Source organism: Leptodactylus fuscus, chromosome 5 (genome assembly GCF_031893055.1).
Source record: "Leptodactylus fuscus isolate aLepFus1 chromosome 5, aLepFus1.hap2, whole genome shotgun sequence".
NCBI lineage: Eukaryota > Metazoa > Chordata > Amphibia > Anura > Leptodactylidae > Leptodactylus > Leptodactylus fuscus.
In genome coordinates, this window is record NC_134269.1 from 207580755 (window position 1) to 207600356 (window position 19602).

The following is a 19602-nucleotide window of genomic DNA, read 5'->3' on the forward strand; positions in this document are numbered from 1 at the left end:
TCTGCTGGTACAGTCACTGTGTACATACATTACATTACTTATCCTGTATTATACTCCAGAGCTGCGCTCACTATTCTGCTAGTACAGTCACTGTGTACATACATTACATTACTTATCCTGTATTATACTCCAGAGCTGCGCTCACTATTCTGCTGGTACAGTCACTGTGTACATACATTACATTACATTACTTATCCTGTATTATACTCCAGAGCTGCACTCACTATTCTGCTGGTACAGTCACTGTGTACATACATTACATTACTTATCCTGTATTATACTCCAGAGCTGCGCTTACTATTCTGCTGGTACAGTCACTGTGTACGTACATTACATTACTTATCCTGTATTATACTCCAGAGCTGCGCTCACTATTCTGCTGGTGCAGTCACTGTGTACATACATTACATTACTTATCCTGTATTATACTCCAGAGCTGCGCTCACTATTCTGCTGGTACAGTCACTGTGTACATACATTACATTACATTACTTATCCTGTATTATACTCCAGAGCTGCACTCACTATTCTGCTGGTGCAGTCACTGTGTACATACATTACATTACTTATCCTGTATTATACTCCAGAGCTGCGCTCACTATTCTGCTGGTGCAGTCACTGTATACATACATTACATTACTTATCCTGTATTATACTCCAGAGCTGCGCTCACTATTCTGCTGGTACAGTCACTGTGTACATACATTACATTACTTATCCTGTATTATACTCCAGAGCTGCGCTCACTATTCTGCTGGTACAGTCACTGTGTACATACATTACATTACTTATCCTGTATTATACTCCAGAGCTGCGCTCACTATTCTGCTGGTACAGTCACTGTGTACATACAGTACATTACTTATCCTGTATTATACTCCAGAGCTGTGGTGACTATCGGGACAGGGGTTGTCACAGCGCTGTGTTATATAAGTAACAAGATGTAAATGTATTTTCCACCCCAGAGAATGTCCTGTGGCCAAGAGGACTAAGAAGGTTTCTTTATAGAGTTGTGAAAGTTCCATCAAACGAAAATGACCACAAATCTTCTGGATCTGTTCCTGTTTTGCTGAAGCTGATGTAGAATAAGCAGAAGGTCACAAGATCAGGAATTTTGCTGATAACGCTGGTGAGCAGAGCGAGCGTCAGCAGGATATAGAACAGCCCGTCTCCAATATTTAGGGAGATACATTATTAGTCTTATTATTTCTTATTTATGGAGATTACAGTGGAAATTATTTATTTGTAAGCAATTATTTGTAGGATTTATTAAAGGGGTTGTCCAGGAAGAAACGTTTGTGGCCAGGAGGTTGGGGGAAGGTGAAAAAAAACAACAACCCATACTCACCTGTTCATGGTGCTCCAGTACTTTCCACCGCGGTCCGGTCCAGTCCTCACATGGCCGCTGATTGGCCTCAATGGTGATGTGGGGCAAGGACTTCCGCAAAAACAAGGTCTTGGAGCAGCAGGAGCAGACTGCGGTGGGAGACACCGGAGCACCAGGGACAGGTGAGTATGGGTTGGGGGGTTTTTTTCACCTTCCTGGCCTCCTGAGTGAACTTTTTATGGTCAGAAACCCGGCCATGATGTTCTTATTGTGGACAGGTTATCAGGAGAACGCTACTTGTATGAGAAGATAACCTGACCACAATAAGGACATCATATCTGGTTATCAGGAGGATGCTACTTGTATGAGAAGATAACCTGACCACAATAAAGACATCATGGCTGGTTATCAGGAGGACACTACATGTATGAGAAGATAACCTGACCACAATAAGGACACCATGGCTAGTTATCAAGAGGACACTACATGTATGAGAAGATAACCTGACCACAATAACGACATCATGGCTGGTTGTCAGGAGGACACTACATGTATGAGAAGATAACCTGACTACAATAGGGACATCATGGCTGGTTATCAGGAGGACGCTACATGTATGAGAAGATAACCCGACCACAATAAGGACATCATGGCTGGTTATCAGGAGGACACTACATGTATGAGAAGATAACCTGACCACAATAAGGACATCATGGCTGGTTATCAGGAGGACACTACATGTATGAGAAAATAACCTGACCACAATAAGGACATCATGGCTGGTTATCAGGAGGACGCTACATGTATGAGAAGATAACCTGACCACAATAAGGACATCATGGCTGGTTATCAGGAGGACACTACATGTATGAGAAGATAACCTGACCACAATAAGGACAACATGGCTGGTTATCAGGAGGACACTACATGTATGAGAAGATAACCTGACCACAATAAGGACATCATGGCTGGTTATCAGGAGGACACTACATGTATGAGAAGATAACCTGACCACAATAAGGACATCATGGCTGGTTATCAGGAGGACACTACATGTATGAGAAGATAACCTGACCACAATAAGGACAACATGGCTGGTTATCAGGAGGACACTACATGTATGAGAAGATAACCTGACCACAATAAGGACATCATGGCTGGTTATCAGGAGGACACTACATGTATGAGAAGATAACCCGACCACAATAAGGACATCACGGCTGGGTTTCTAACCATAGAAAGTTCCGACACTCATGGTCTTATCTATTAGAAACCGATAGAAACAGCAGATGTCACCACTAAGATGGTTGCAATATCTTTCATTATTTATATTGCCAACAATGTTCCTCTTTGAATCGCTTTGGATTTTGTATAGGGTGATGAGCTCCATGTTACGCCTCGGCCCAGGAGGATAAAGAACGAATATATCTGTGCTGGGAATAGTCGCATTGGGCTTTATGATTTCAGAGCTCTACATCTCTCCCCCCACTGGGAGTCTCTGATTCCAGCGCCCCCACCCTCTGTACTGGACGCCGGAGCCAGCTGTGATGTCATGGAGGTACCAGACGTTCTTCTAGTCTTAGACACTCATCTCGGTGCATAGATCCCCCTTAGAACCCATCGACCGCGTGCATGCCTATATATGTGCCCCCCTATCCTGGATGTGAAGCATGCATATATATGTGCCCCCCATCATGCATATATGACCGCTGGGTTGATGCAGCTGTGGATGACATGTGTTGGATGTGGGAGTGACCTCCTCCATGTGCATTGTATCAGAAGTTGTCAGTCTCTGCAGAAGTGACCGGCACTGCTACAGTCAGGATGAAGTTGTGCTCAAGTTGTAGGGAGAGTCTACAAATTCTCCTCCTTCTCCTCAGCGCCTTAGGTAAGAACAAAGACCGTCTTGCAAAATGCAAAACTTTTTAACATGACCGCTCTTTGGAAATATCAAAGATGTAGCAGAGCTGAGTGGATCACATTGTGATATTGGAAGACGCTTAGTCAGCTCTGCTACATCTTAACTTTTTGCAACACTTCTTTTAATGTCACCTGAGATGTCTTTTAAGTTAAATAACTTCTTGGAATGAGGATTTTGCTATCGCACTTGGATGTAGCAGAGCTGAGTTTGTCATTTAACTATTTCCTATTCACACCATTGAGTGCAGGATCTGTACTGCGCCCACTTTTTTTTTCTTAGGCCCATACAATGGGTCCCTACAAATGGTCCTGATCAGGGGTGCCACACGGTCGATGAACTGGCGCAACTTATTTTCTAAAAAAAAAAATCCACAAATAAAGAAGTGAAAAACAAAAGGGGCGACAAAGGAATGTGTAATTTGGAAGGAAAAGGGGCCGTGGCGAGGGGGTCTCGATGGAGGGTAGAGACATGGAGTAACAGCTTAACCTCATCACTGTCACGGGGAGCTGGAATGTATTACTGACCTTCTGGGAGCCGAAAGGTTAATGTTCCAGAATTTGGGAGACGCAGATGTATGGCAGTCTGAGATATTTCCTCTACCACTGTACAGATGTAGCAGAGCTGAGTTTGTGACTTGATAGGATGTGCTGTGATATAAGAGGGAGATAAATGGCCTTCAGGTCCTTGTCTGATCTCTTGGGAAGGTTCGTCTTCTCTTCTTGTCGCTTCCTTCTTGGAAGAATTTTGGTTCACATAAATTGATAAGTTTGTCTAAAAGACAATTGGTAGATATTGTGTATCCTCTCCATACAGGGCAGGCATGACTAATCAATCCTGCAGGGACGGAGGATCAATCCTCGAGGTCAATGTTTGGGGGCAACATCAGTTTTTGTAGTTTTTGTGTCTACTACTCCGACTTTTTGGTTTTTCTAAATGTATATTTCCTCTGTCATGGATACCAAGAGGGTCGGCTCTTTATACTGTGCTGTGACCTCTTTACTGCTGCTTATCTCCTTATACTACATTGCACACTTATGGAGAGAATAAGATACTGCAGCTGCAGGTAGGGAGCAGTACAGGACATGTAGTACAGGTAGAGGGCGGTACAGGACATGTAATACAGGTAGAGAGCGGTACAGGACATGTAGTACAGGTAGAGAGTGGTACAGGACATGTAATACAGGTAGAGAGCGGTACAGGACATGTAGTACAGGTAGAGGGCGGTACAGGACATGTAATACAGGTAGAGAGCGGTACAAGACATGTAATACAGGTAGAGAGCGGTACAAGACATGTAATACAGGTAGAGAGCGGTACAGGACATGTAGTACAGGTAGAGAGCGGTACAGGACATGTAATACAGGTAGAGAGCGGTACAGGACATGTAGTACAGGTAGAGAGCAGTACAGGACATGTAGTACAGGTAGAGAGTGGTACTGGACATGTAGTACAGGTAGAGAGCATTACAGTACATGTAGTACAGGTAGAGAGCGGTACAGGACATGTAGTACAGGTAGAGAGCGGTACAGGACATGTAGTACAGGTAGAGGGCGGTACAGGACATGTAGTACAGGTAGAGAGCGGTACAGGACATGTAGTACAGGTAGAGAGCGGTACAGGACATGTAGTACAGGTAGAGAGCGGTACAGGACATGTAGTACAGGTAGAGAGCGGTACAGGACATGTAGTACAGGTAGAGAGCGGTACAGGACGTGTAGTACAGGTAGAGAGCGGTACAGGACATGTAGTACAGGTAGAGAGCAGTACAGGACATGTAGTACAGGTAGAGGGCGGTACAGGACATGTAGTACAGGTAGAGGGCGGTACAGGACATGTAGTACAGGTAGAGAGTGGTACAGTACATGTAGTACAGGTAGAGAGCGGTACAGTACATGTAGTACAGGTAGAGAGCAGTACAGGACATGTAGTACAGGTAGAGGGCGGTACAGGACATGTAGTACAGGTAGAGAGCGGTACAGGACATGTAGTACAGGTAGAGAGCGGTACAGGACATGTAGTATAGGTAGAGAGCGGTACAGGACATGTAGTACAGGTAGAGAGCGGTACAGGACATGTAGTACAGGTAGAGAGCGGTACAGGACATGTAGTACAGGTAGAGAGTGGTACAGGACATGTAGTACAGGTAGAGAGCGGTACAGTACATGTAGTACAGGTAGAGAGCGGTACAGGACATGTAGTACAGGTAGAGAGCGGTACAGGACATGTAGTACAGGTAGAGAGCGGTACAGGACATGTAGTACAGGTAGAGAGCGGTACAGGACGTGTAGTACAGGTAAAGAGCGGTACAGGACATGTAGTACAGGTAGAGAGCGGTACAGCACATGTAGTACAGGTAGGGAGTGGTACAGTACATGTAGTACAGGTAGAGAGCGGTACAGGACATGTAGTACAGGTAGAGAGCGGTACAGGACATGTAGTACAGGTAGAGAGCGGTACAGTACATGTAGTACAGGTAGAGAGCAGTACAGGACATGTAGTACAGGTAGAGAGCAATACAGGACATGTAGTACAGGTAGAGGGCGGTACAGGACATGTAGTACAGGTAGAGAGCGGTACAGGACATGTAGTACAGGTAGAGAGCGGTACAGGACATGTAGTACAGGTAGAGGGCGGTACAGGACATGTAGTACAGGTAGAGAGCGGTACAGGACATGTAGTACAGGTAGAGAGCGGTACAGGACATGTAGTACAGGTAGAGAGCGGTACAGGACATGTAGTACAGGTAGAGAGCGGTACAGGACATGTAGTACAGGTAGAGAGCGGTACAGGACGTGTAGTACAGGTAGAGAGCGGTACAGGACATGTAGTACAGGTAGAGAGCAGTACAGGACATGTAGTACAGGTAGAGGGCGGTACAGGACATGTAGTACAGGTAGAGAGCGGTACAGGACATGTAGTACAGGTAGAGAGCGGTACAGGACATGTAGTATAGGTAGAGAGCGGTACAGGACATGTAGTACAGGTAGAGAGCGGTACAGGACATGTAGTACAGGTAGAGAGCGGTACAGGACATGTAGTACAGGTAGAGAGTGGTACAGGACATGTAGTACAGGTAGAGAGCGGTACAGTACATGTAGTACAGGTAGAGAGCGGTACAGGACATGTAGTACAGGTAGAGAGCGGTACAGGACATGTAGTACAGGTAGAGAGCGGTACAGGACATGTAGTACAGGTAGAGAGCGGTACAGGACGTGTAGTACAGGTAAAGAGCGGTACAGGACATGTAGTACAGGTAGAGAGCGGTACAGCACATGTAGTACAGGTAGGGAGTGGTACAGTACATGTAGTACAGGTAGAGAGCGGTACAGGACATGTAGTACAGGTAGAGAGCGGTACAGGACATGTAGTACAGGTAGAGAGCGGTACAGTACATGTAGTACAGGTAGAGAGCAGTACAGGACATGTAGTACAGGTAGAGAGCAATACAGGACATGTAGTACAGGTAGAGGGCGGTACAGGACATGTAGTACAGGTAGAGAGCGGTACAGGACATGTAGTACAGGTAGAGAGCGGTACAGGACATGTAGTATAGGTAGAGAGCGGTACAGGACATGTAGTACAGGTAGAGAGCGGTACAGGACATGTAGTACAGGTAGAGAGCGGTACAGGACATGTAGTACAGGTAGAGAGCGGTACAGGACATGTAGTACAGGTAGAGAGCGGTACAGTACATGTAGTACAGGTAGAGAGCGGTACAGGACATGTAGTACAGGTAGAGAGCGGTACAGGACATGTAGTACAGGTAGAGAGCGGTACAGGACATGTAGTACAGGTAGAGAGCGGTACAGCACATGTAGTACAGGTAGGGAGTGGTACAGTACATGTAGTACAGGTAGAGAGCGGTACAGGACATGTAGTACAGGTAGAGAGCGGTACAGGACATGTAGTACAGGTAGAGAGCGGTACAGTACATGTAGTACAGGTAGAGAGCAGTACAGGACATGTAGTACAGGTAGAAAGCATTACAGTACATGTAGTACAGGTAGAGAGCGGTACAGGACATGTAGTACAGGTAGAGAGCATTACAGTACATGTAGTACAGGTAGAGAGCGGTACAGGACATGTAGTACAGGTAGAGAGCGGTACAGGACATATAGTACAGGTAGAGAGCGGTACAGGACATGTAGTACAGGTAGAGAGCGGTACAGGACATGTAATACAGGTAGAGAGCAGTACAGGACATGTAGTACAGGTAGAGAGCGGTACAGGACGTGTAGTACAGGTAGAGAGCGGTACAGGACATGTAGTACAGGTAGAGAGCAGTACAGGACATGTAGTACAGGTAGAGAGCGGTACAGGACGTGTAGTACAGGTAGAGAGCGGTACAGGACATGTAGTACAGGTAGAGAGCGGTACAGTACATGTAGTACAGGTAGAGAGCGGTACAGGACATGTAGTACAGGTAGAGAGCGGTACAGGACATGTAGTACAGGTAGAGAGCGGTACAGCACATGTAGTACAGGTAGAGAGCAGTACAGGACATGTAGTACAGGTAGAGAGCGGTACAGGACATGTAGTACAGGTAGAGAGCGGTACAGGACGTGTAGTACAGGTAGAGAGCAGTACAGGACGTGTAGTACAGGTAGAGAGCGGTACAGGACATGTAGTACAGGTAGAGAGCGGTACAGGACATGTAGTACAGGTAGAGAGCGGTACAGGACATGTAGTACAGGTAGAGAGCATTACAGTACATGTAGTACAGGTAGAGAGCGGTACAGGACATGTAGTACAGGTAGAGAGCGGTACAGGACATATAGTACAGGTAGAGAGCAGTACAGGACATGTAGTACAGGTAGAGAGCGGTACAGGACATGTAATACAGGTAGAGAGCAGTACAGGACATGTAGTACAGGTAGAGAGCGGTACAGGACATGTAGTACAGGTAGAGAGCGGTACAGGACATGTAGTACAGGTAGAGAGCGGTACAGGACATGTAGTACAGGTAGAGAGCAGTACAGGACATGTAGTACAGGTAGAGAGCGGTACAGGACGTGTAGTACAGGTAGAGAGCGGTACAGGACATGTAGTACAGGTAGAGAGCAGTACAGGACATGTAGTACAGGTAGAGAGCGGTACAGGACGTGTAGTACAGGTAGAGAGCGGTACAGGACATGTAGTACAGGTAGAGAGCGGTACAGTACATGTAGTACAGGTAGAGAGTGGTACAGGACATGTAGTACAGGTAGAGAGCAGTACAGGACGTGTAGTACAGGTAGAGAGCGGTACAGGACATGTAGTACAGGTAGAGAGCAGTACAGGATATGTAGTACAGGTAGAGAGCGGTACAGGACGTGTAGTACAGGTATAGAGCGGTACAGCACATGTAGTACAGGTAGAGAGCAGTACAGGACGTGTAGTACAGGTAGAGAGCGGTACAGGACATGTAGTACAGGTAGATAGCGGTACAGGACATGTAGTACAGGTAGAGAGCGGTACAGGACATGTAGTACAGGTAGAGAGCAGTACAGGACATGTAGTACAGGTAAAGAGTGGTACAGGACGTGTAGTACAGGTAGAGAGCGGTACAGGACATGTAGTACAGGTAGAGAGCAGTACAGGACATGTAGTACAGGTAGAGAGCGGTACAGGACGTGTAGTACAGGTAGAGAGCGGTACAGGACATGTAGTACAGGTAGAGAGCGGTACAGTACATGTAGTACAGGTAGAGAGCGGTACAGGACATGTAGTACAGGTAGAGAGCAGTACAGGACGTGTAGTACAGGTAGAGAGCGGTACAGGACATGTAGTACAGGTAGAGAGCAGTACAGGATATGTAGTACAGGTAGAGAGCGGTACAGGACGTGTAGTACAGGTATAGAGCGGTACAGCACATGTAGTACAGGTAGAGAGCAGTACAGGACGTGTAGTACAGGTAGAGAGCGGTACAGGACATGTAGTACAGGTAGAGAGCGGTACAGTACATGTAGTACAGGTAGAGAGCGGTACAGCACATGTAGTACAGGTAGAGAGCAGTACAGGACATGTAGTACAGGTAGAGAGCGGTACAGGACATGTAGTACAGGTAGAGAGCGGTACAGGACGTGTAGTACAAATAGAGAGCAGTACAGGACGTGTAGTACAGGTAGAGAGCGGTACAGGACATGTAGTACAGGTAGAGAGCAGTACAGGACATGTAGTACAGGTAGAGAGCGGTACAGGACATGTAGTACAGGTAGAGAGCGGTACAGGATATTTAGTACAGGTAGAGAGCCGTACAGCACATCTAGTACAGGTAGAGAGCAGTACAGGACGTGTAGTACAGGTAGAGAGCGGTACAGGACATGTAGTACAGGTAGAGAGCCGTACAGCACATCTAGTACAGGTAGAGAGCGGTACAGGACATGTAGTACAGGTAGAGAGCAGTACAGTACATGTAGTACAGGTAGAGAGCAGTACAGGACGTGTAGTACAGGTAGAGAGCGGTACAGGACATGTAGTACAGGTAGAGAGCGGTACAGCACATCTAGTACAGGTAGAGAGCGGTACAGGACATGTAGTACAGGTAGAGAGCGGTACAGCACATCTAGTACAGGTAGAGAGCGGTACAGGACATGTAGTACAGGTAGAGAGCAGTACAGTACATGTAGTACAGGTAGAGAGCAGTACAGGACATCTAGTACAGGTAGAGAGCAGTACAGGACGTGTAGTACAGGTAGAGAGCAGTACAGGACGTGTAGTACAGGTAGAGAGCAGTACAGTACATCTAGTACAGGTAGAGAGCAGTACAGGACGTGTAGTACAGGTAGAGAGCAGTACAGGACGTGTAGTACAGGTAGAGAGCAGTACAGGACGTGTAGTACAGGTGTTGAACAGTAAAATAGAAATACCACCAATATAATGACAATGTTTCTGACTTATTATTTGGCAGTATTGTAACTTTGACCCTCAGTCATTCTTCGCTCTTCCATGGTCTTCACGATTTCATCCTTTTCTTTACTTTGAGGATTTCTTATCTTTCTAAACAGCAGGTTTTTAGTTGTTCTCTTGATATCGGCTCAGGACCCTTACCCCCGACCCAAAGCTACCACCACACTGATAGCAGGTGACCTAGGTTGCTGAAGGTCAAGTGTTGAGGTATTTTGGTATTTTGGGCTTTTTTGTACTATCCAAAGTTTAGAAACTTCTCCATTAAACATAAGGAAGTGAATTTGCTGAGTTACACTTTCTCTTCTTCTGCGGTGTCCATCCCAGGAAGTTGCATTTTCCATACGGCAGTCATTATGGAGCCGCGCTATCTCCGCAGACTCTCTCGCTTTTATTAGTTTCCTGTTTTTATTTTTTTGGTTTTGAGATAATGATTTGGACTTTCAATATCATTGTCATTTTTGACATTTCATTCAATAGATGCATCCTGTTATGACTTGATATTCTAAAAACGCTAAAAATTTCACCCTCGGTGCCAAAATTTGGTCTATTGGACAAACGTCCAATATGATCTTTCGTAGTTATATAATATGTAGTTATTAGAGATGAGCGAACAGTAAAATGTCCGAGGTTCGATATTCATTTCGAGTAGCCCCTCAATATTCGACTACTCGAATCGAATATCGAACCCTATTATAGTCTATGGGGGGAAAATGCTCGTTTCAGGGGTAGGCAACGTTCAATCAAATTATACTTACCAAGTCCACGAGTGAGGGTCGGGCTGGATCCTCCGAGAAGTCTTCTCCGCGCTGCGTCCCCGCGGCGTCTTCCAGCTCTGAATTCACTCTGCCAGGCATCGGGCCTGGGCAGAGCTGACTGCGCATGTCCGCACAACAAGCGGGCATGCACAGTCGGCTCTGCCCAGGCCCGATGCTTGGCAAAGTGAATTCAGAGCCGGAAGACGCTGCGGAGAAACTGCACGGAGAAGACTTCTAAAGGTAGGAGAAGAACCAGCGTTGATTGGCTGACTGTATAGCATTCGGCCAATCAATGCTGGTTCTTCATCGAACTTTTCCATTCGAATAGCGAGTGGTGCTCGATCGAATATGAGTATTTCGAATACCGTAGTACTACTCGCTCATCTCTAGTAGTTATATGTGGATGTCCATGTTGTACCCCACCGGGAAAGAGAATAGTGGGTGAGGGTATAGTCTGGCAGAAGAATTTATGCTCCAGATGGATCCTATAGTGACATTTTACTTTTCCGTATTAACGTTTGAGATATCAAAAAATTCACCCTCGATGAATGATATATGGGCTAGACATGTCAAGGTCGAAATCGATATTTCAGAAAACTGTATGCATATGCCGGTTGCCCTTCTATCACACCAGGGAAGAGAACAAGGGGGTGAGTATCATGGGGTTTGTCGGGCAACAGACCAAGTACGCCCCATGCCCTCTTCCTTCGAAGAGTAGATGAGGACCCACTAATGCCACCACCTATTCCTTGAGGCTTTGGTCCCCACATACTGGAACCTGAACCATATATTATAAGACCAATACTTATGTACCCATAAATACCACCGATATACCATGAATTTTTTTCCTTACTTTTTTTGTAGTCACTGTGCTATGCCAAAAAACAATAACAGGAATTGAAGGACAATCCATCGTTCTGCCATGTTCGTACAAGGTAAGACGAAGCAGCGACCTCACCACTATGTGCTGGGGCCGTGGAAGTTGCCCGAACTCAAAGTGCAACCAGCAACTCATCTGGACCGACGGCCGCAAGGTCACTTTTCAGTCATCTTCACGCTACGAGCTCAAAGAGAGAATTAACCAAGGGATAGTGTCCCTCACCATTGCTGAAGTCAGCCTTGAAGATGCCGGGACGTACTGCTGCCGTATTGAACATCAAGGGTGGTTCAACGATGAAAAGATCAACATACAGTTAACAGTTGAAAGAGGTGACCGCGGTATACCAAAAAAGTTTATCCAATGTGATTGCTATTATTGTATTTGTGCTAATATACGTATTTCTTAAAGGGATTGTGCCACGATAGCACGTTACGACCTATCCACAGGATAGGTGATAACTCGATGACTGTTGGGAGTTCAACTCCATTGACCCCCACCAAGAGAGTGGCAATTCATACAGAAAAGAGGATTGGTGGGATTCGCAGGATTTAGATTCCAACCAGTAGTACAATCCCTTTATAAAATTTGCGTGACAAATTGATTGGCTCCAAACCTTCGCATCTTTACGTGAAACAGATGCTAATCCACTTTCATGGGTTGGAAGCCACAAAATTGCCAATTATTATTGGGGCATCTGCCGTAGGCTTTGGAATTTCAAGTGACCACGAATAAATTGTGGTGGGATAGGCAACAAAAGACCAGCATGGTCCTAATCCATGAGGACTGGGTTGGATTGACCCACCAGAAGTTCATTATACCATCATGACTGGTATAATGAACTTCAAAGGTCCAGCAGAAGACAAGTCATTTTAAAGATGACGCTGATGCCAAAGATGTACAACTTGGGTAGGGTCTTTCTAACTTATGGGATCTTCTTCTCTGGTGGGTGTAAGAAACCTTAGTCCAAGATTGTTCTTAAGGTGAATGTAAGATTTCATAAAAAATCTTTTGAAAAACCTTATTTGATTGATAATAGCGTCTGCAAGGAAGTAGACCACCCTGCAAATTATATGCCAATTATTTGGAGTCCCACCACCTCAAACACCTCACCAACCTTTGTTGTCCTTTGTTATCTAACATCTCTGGTCCTTCACTCCCAATGTATCTACCATCAAACAAATTATATCCTCAGCCAATGCCACCAAAATCACCATGTTGGAACAGATTTTATTTGGGGTTCAGAGGTAACAGCTTCATTCATTCCCAGATACTTGAGGAGGTCTAAAGATGGGTGGGGTCCCAGTTATGAATTTTGTATCGGAGCTTCAAGTTTCTCCTCCATCTGCCACCTTTTTTGTTGGTGGAATAGTTGTAGATCTATGACAAAAATGTTTTTGATCTGTCACACCAAAAATTTAATTTATGTTTACACAATAATGTAAATTTTTTAGCACCTACAACAGTAAGAACTACCACTCTTCCAACCACTACTACTAAGACAACTCTACCAACCACCACTACTAAGACAACTCCAGCACCTTCAACTGTGAAGACCACTCCAACACCACCAGCTATTCAGACTACACCAGAACCTACCAGAACCTTAACAACACATGTGGAGGTAACTACTGAACCAACTTTACCGGTTACTGAAGATACATCACCACATGTTATCCGGACAGAGACTGCAACATATTCAAAGGGAGACGTCCCCCCTTCCGGGACAGCAGAGACCATTGACCTAACACCGAAGAGCTCAGGTAAAAACATCAATATTAAATTCTTGGTAAAACTGTATATGGTGCATGGTGGAAGGACCAAGATGTCCATGGAAACATATAGATCCGCATGGGAGCTGTATACAGTTCACAGTTGCAAAATTGTGTTATTTTCTTATTTTAGTTGCACTGGACTTAAAAGATTTTGGTCTTTGACACATGATCATAAGCGGGGAGTGCAATTTAGTAAAAAATTTAATTTTGGACTATTAGGGGAAAAATCTGAAATTTACAGGCACCACTGCATTGGCTCCCATTTTCTTTGTACAGATTTCTCAACGACTAGAACTGAGCATGAAGTTCCAAAAACAAAACCTACCGTTGACAAGACCTCAGGTATAGGAATCCGTGAAGGAAATTTTGTAATTTTTGTTTTTTCAGAAACATCTTTTTATCATTTTGAAAGAGGAGGGGAGGGGAGGGCAACGCAGCTGCAGATTACCATAGCGTTTTAATAAATGAAGGACAAGAAGAAGGGCAGATATATGCTCAGAGTACATATACTGTATGGGCCATTGCCACTTCGGGCACCACTGAAGATTCAGGAACAAATGGGCTATGTCAATAATATTTTTTTTAATATTTATTACAATTTTGAATTAATGCAAAATAAAAATTGAAAAATGTCATTACTTAAATTCTAATAATTTATTTTAAAATGTTACGTATTTGTTCTTCTTCAGATGTTCCCGGTTTCGTACCTGAAGACGACTTGACCACTTCGGCTGAATCAAATCCTGAAAACAAGGAACACGCAACATCTTCTCTATGGCCAGAAAGTCATTCCCCAAATGATAATGGTAACCCTACGTCTAGAGATAGGGGCCATCCAAAAAATTCACAATTTATTGTATCCATTAATAAAATAAAGCGAGGCGTTAATGGGTAACATCAACTGCGAAACCTATTATAATAATTTGATTAGACCCGTATTGATATTAATTATAGAAAATTATTAGTTTTTGAATTTCTTCAAAAAAAACTATAATTTTATATAGTAATTAGGGTTCAGCCGATCTTGATTTTTCAGGATCGATTTTAAAATCCGATTTCCGATCATTTTTCATTCGAACCCGATCTCGATCCCAATTCCGATCCCAATGCAAGTCAATGGGATTTTTTTATTAATCGGAGATCGGATTTTAAAAGCAATCCTATTCACTATACAGCATGGAATCTAACAATTGAACGCTTTAATTGTTAGAATCCACACTGTGTAGTGAATCACTAAGTAGCCAGAGGATTTTTTTTAATCCTCTGGCTACTTAGTCCCCCCTGGTGTCCACTTACCTGCAGAGATGGCTGCTCCGGTGTTCTTCTTCGCCTCGCTGCCGCACCATGCTGCTCTTCTCTCCTCGCTGCCCCCTGCCTCCCAGGTTTGGAAAGTGTGGGCGGGTTAGGAGAGTGTGGGCGGGTACTGGGAGGGGAGACGTCACGTCTCCCCGCCCTGTACCCGCCCATACTCTCCTAAGCCACAAGCCCCACCTTCCTAGCTCTTCAAACACTAACCTGGGAGGTGGGGCAGCGAGGCGAGAAGAGCAGCGTGGAGCGGCAGCGAGGTGAAGAAAAACACCGGCACTGGGAGCAGCCATCTCTGGAGGTAAGTAGCTACTAGAGATGTTAGTTTAGTCTCCCAGTAGAATGAATGGAGGCAGCCGGCGCGCAGGGGGTTAAGGCTGTGTGCCGGCTGCTTCCATTCATTCCTATGGAGCCTTCACTATATACTCAGTGTGAAGGCTAAGCAAAGCATTGTGGGAAATAGTACCGATCTCAATCCCACCTAAAAAGATTGTGTTCGGAATTCCGATTGCGATCGTGAAATTAATCCCAAGACTGGTTGTAGGACCCTGTCCTATAATATGTTCCCATGTGTATCACTAGCCATAACCTGAAAATCATACATGAATGAATTTACAAAAAATTGTTAAAAAATGTTTTGGGGTTAGTCACGGAAACAAATTTCTTGTGGGTGTTGTCATTATATTTTTTTTTGTTTTTTTGTAGGAATCTCAGATTTGTTTCAAGCAAATGTCACAGCACCTCTGAAAAAGGTAACGTCCAAGGAAATGATTATAGGGAGTTATATATTATCCTGATATTATGGGATGGGACAAAAACAGTAGAGGTTACCTTATAGTGGGTCCTCTATGGCTCAGTAATCGGCTGGTACCAGCACGTATTGGACATATGTAGGTTCCATACTGGCCCTTGGCATATACACGAGTGCATCAGGGATCAATACAAGGCCAACCTTTTGGCTGATCCTCAGAGGACCCACCATAATGGATTAACCCCAGAATTCTGACCAAAAGGTCTCTAAATTGAGAAGTCTTTGAGATACCAAAGAATAGATGTGTGCCCCACAACTCCCCTGACCACTATTCTAACATGTCTTTCCCTTGCAGGATAAAAGTACCATCATCATTGCGATTAGCTTAACGGTAATCGCACTAATAGTGATCTGTGTAATACTTCTACAATTGAAAGGTGAGTCAAAAAGTTTTAAAGGGGTGGTCTTGTTTGGAAGAACTATTCACAATCACACTATTAGGGTCCTTTAAGGGGAAAATGGCTCCAAAGAGGATCTCTCTGTGGAGGACTCCACAAGTCCATACATTATATGGACCATTTTGTAATACTTCATTACCCCTGTGGTGGCGCTGTAGGGAACTTTCACACCTCCCAAGGGATTGATATAGATATAGTTGATGAACGGTGATCCCCGCATCGGTACACTGTGATAGGGACTTTTCCAAAACTGTATTCTAAAATTGAGGAGTCCTTGGTTCATTATTTTTGTTATTTTTGGGTCCGATATTGAGAAACATTAGAGGTGTCGAATCTAGAAAAGGGGGTTGTAGGATGGGAATCCATCTACAAGAAGCTTTGTTGAGAAGGTTTGGAAATCAATAGACCAAAACAAAGGTTTTCCTATTGAAGGCGTCATGTGGGTGCCCATAGCGGTGCCCCTCAAAACGTTCCCTTTTGCAGCATTATGTTAGTGAACACTGGGCATCTAATGGTGCGGCTTTTCCTTTATCTAAAGTATTTCTTTTTCTATTAGGTCAGAAAAGAGCACGCTACCTCTTAGGCTTGGATCCGCAGTAAGTGTCACTTGAACTAATATTATTATATTTTTATTACATTTAGTTTTTTAAAGACTATAGTTCGATCCATATTGGCAAGGAAAAATTTGTACTCCCCTACTTTCCTGCAAAGTTGAGGCAGCTCCCGAAATAAGGGGTAACCTCCCAGTTCATCAAATCTCCCACATCTGTGGGAATCTCTGCTAATACTCAGCTTATTGGAAGTTGTACAAATATGTATGGAGTAAGTTCCCCCTAGTGGTAGCTGCAGGGATCCAATATGACATCCAATAAAGTAAAATTCCAAGAGTCATATCTTTATTTACTCTTTTTGTATCAACTTAGCTGTATTGGGGCTTGTTTTTTTCGGCATAAGCTGTATTTTTCAATGGCACCATTTTTTTCTATTCGTGTGTGTTAAAACCAGCTATTATGTTTCATGAAGTCCAGTCAATATAATCATAAATGAAGTTTTTGGTTTTTTTTATTGCATCAATTTTTACGCTTCTATTTACTGTATTTAGGTGCTAGGTGCCAGATTAAAAATATATTTATTATATATTTTATTATTTATCAAGTTTAATTTAATTTTTTTTTTGTCTCCAGTCTCGAACTTGTCTCCCATGCAGAGGACCCAACCACTGAACTACAGGCTGAAGCAAATGACCCCAACAAAGCTGAAGAGGCTAAAACCAACCATATAGGAAACACAAGCGAAGCTTAGGGCTGAGTCCCATCCACACCAGACATTTCAGTCTTCTATACCAGTTACTTGCACCACTGATTTGGTTTCGTTCGTCTATGGAGATCTAGTACATGCGCCAACACATTTCCAAGCTGGATCTACTGGAACATATCATATTTGGGGCTGTTCTATGTACAAAGATGATTATAAAGGAATTCTATTTAGATATAAATGTTTTTCTACCTATTGTTGTCCATAGGTGGCGGTATTATAGTATTTCATATCAGGAGAATGACTGAATGTAATTGCAAAGTCTATCTCACCAAATGAATTGTTAGCCAGCAGGTGGAGAAAAATGAGCACGGACAAAACTCCACGGATGTTATAGAAAATATGAACTTATAAAATGACCAAGTCAAAATGATCTACTACCCACTGCCGAGCTGACAAGATAGGTCCTAGCCTCTCTGCTGCCTGTGGCGGACAATCGAAAGACGCCCCCCCCCCCCAACCGGATTGTCCTGGAGCACAGATTGTGAAGGCAGACAGTGCGCTGAATTCAGGCTTCGGGCCTATATGGTAATGCCCAGACATCACGTGGTCTTGGATATTACCATATAGGCCCGAAGCCTGCTAGAATTAACATCGGATCCCGGAGAGGTAAGTAACATTGTTTATTATGTTCCCTCACCTCCCCTGGGGCTACGATTATTATACTCAGGGGTCTGAAAAGACTCCCGAGTATAATAATAGCGGCAGTGGGATCGCGGCCTGGCCCGGGCCTATTCACTGCCGGCCTCTGCGGCCTATGGCACAAGGGGAAGCGGGGGTGGCAGTGAGCAGGTCCGGGGAGGTTGGTAAATAGGCCAGCAGGTAACGGTCTATTATAAAAGAAAAAAAAGTTATTATATTTACCGATCTCCCTGCTACTGCTCCCACTGCCCCCGCGATCCTCTTCTCTTGGCAGTCAGACATCTACGTATCAGCATAGGCGGAAAAAAAATTTAAAAAAACCCAAAAATCGCCTGGGTTGCCACCTCCCTCCCGTGTGCCGCCCGAGGTGGGCGCCTCACCTTGCCTCATTAGAGGTGCGGCGCTGCCTGGTGGACATGGAGAGCAGTCTAATAATGAGGATGTCTGCAATCGACCCATACTTCCTTTGCAATCGACCGGTAGATCGCGTTCGACGTATTGGGCACCCCTGCCTTACACACCCCTGCCTTTCCGTAAGAAGGTTGTAATACTTTATTTCCACTCTGGGGGCACTGCAGGTAAAGTCATCTCTTACAGGTTCACCCATTCCACAGATTGCAGCTGATCCTTGCGGGTTCCTGCAGGAGAGACTCTGTGATCAGTATATTGCTGGTGGATACAAAATGCTCACATGGGAGAACCCCTTAAAGGGAATGTGTCAAAGGACCCCAGCATGTCTACCCAGTCCTGCAGATAGACAGGTCAGTGTCACTGGACCCAAGTATATCACCCCAGCCCTGCAGATAGATAGGTTAGTGGTTCTGGTGATCCTAACCTATGTCTCCACATGGATGGGTTGACCTGCTGTCTATTTGATACAGTCGTCTTCAGGAGGTCCACCACCCAGAGTCATGAATGAGGCATCATGCATAATAATATTGTTCTCCTGTATATTGGTTTTCTGCTTTTGCTATGTTCCAGGTACTAATATTTTGTGACACATAATCTGCACATACCGTATGATAGCATTGGTGGGGGTTCCGGGCCTGGCGTATTTCTACTGAATGTAATAGACTGTTCCAAGATATGAAAAGAAAGCCCAAACATTAGCGTTCTCGCTTCATTCTGGTGATTAGCGGGGGGCACAGACCCCTACCAATGGTATCTTCTAACAAGTCTCAGTGGTTATAATAACACAATACAGAAATACATTAAGGTAATACTAAGTAACAAGATGCACCTATAACATGCAGTACCTTATAAGGGCAGACATGATGGAGGGCGCCGCTGAGCTATTGCACTGATTTGTCTAATGTGTTACTAAAATACTTTACTGATGTATTTTTAAATAAATGGTCCCATTGTCTTCTATGTCTACCGTATATATCGCTTCTATATGTCTTCTATCGATGGGAGTAAAAAGCAAACATGGGGTGTCATGCCAAAATTATGAATGGCGCATATACCACCATGATCCTCTCCAGCTACAAGCGGAGTGATGTCACCGTACATATACCACATATACCGATCAATGAAACACCACCGATGGTAACATATAAGTATTATAACTCTATTGGAAAGACTATAAA

General features: G+C 44.4%; 1 protein-coding gene across 2 annotated transcripts; it reads left to right on the forward strand.

The window, feature by feature from the left end:
• Positions 1-2910: 2910 nt before the first annotated feature.
• Positions 2911-19369, forward strand: LOC142205097 (uncharacterized). Of its 2 annotated transcripts, XM_075276453.1 has the most exons (9): positions 2911-3215; positions 11756-12100; positions 13223-13531; positions 13820-13885; positions 14233-14349; positions 15554-15600; positions 15955-16036; positions 16614-16653; positions 17242-19369. In XM_075276453.1, the coding sequence occupies exons 1-9, from the start codon at positions 3152-3154 to the stop codon at positions 17357-17359; spliced, it is 1188 nt and encodes a 395-aa protein (XP_075132554.1). In that variant the 5' UTR covers positions 2911-3151; the 3' UTR covers positions 17360-19369. The 2 variants fall into 2 exon arrangements, with proteins under 2 accessions (XP_075132554.1, XP_075132555.1); XM_075276454.1 differs by lacking the exon at positions 13820-13885.
• The last annotated feature ends 233 nt before the right edge of the window (positions 19370-19602 follow it).

Coding starts and splice junctions, on each gene's coding strand:
- LOC142205097 (XM_075276453.1), top strand. CDS start 3,152: ATGAAGTTGTGCTCAAGTTGTAGGGAGAGTCTACAAATTCTCCTCCTT. Junction 3,216..11,755: donor CCTTCTCCTCAGCGCCTTAG/GTAAGAACAAAG, acceptor CTTTTTTTGTAG/TCACTGTGCTATGCCAAAAA. Junction 12,101..13,222: donor ACAGTTAACAGTTGAAAGAG/GTGACCGCGGTA, acceptor TAAATTTTTTAG/CACCTACAACAGTAAGAACT.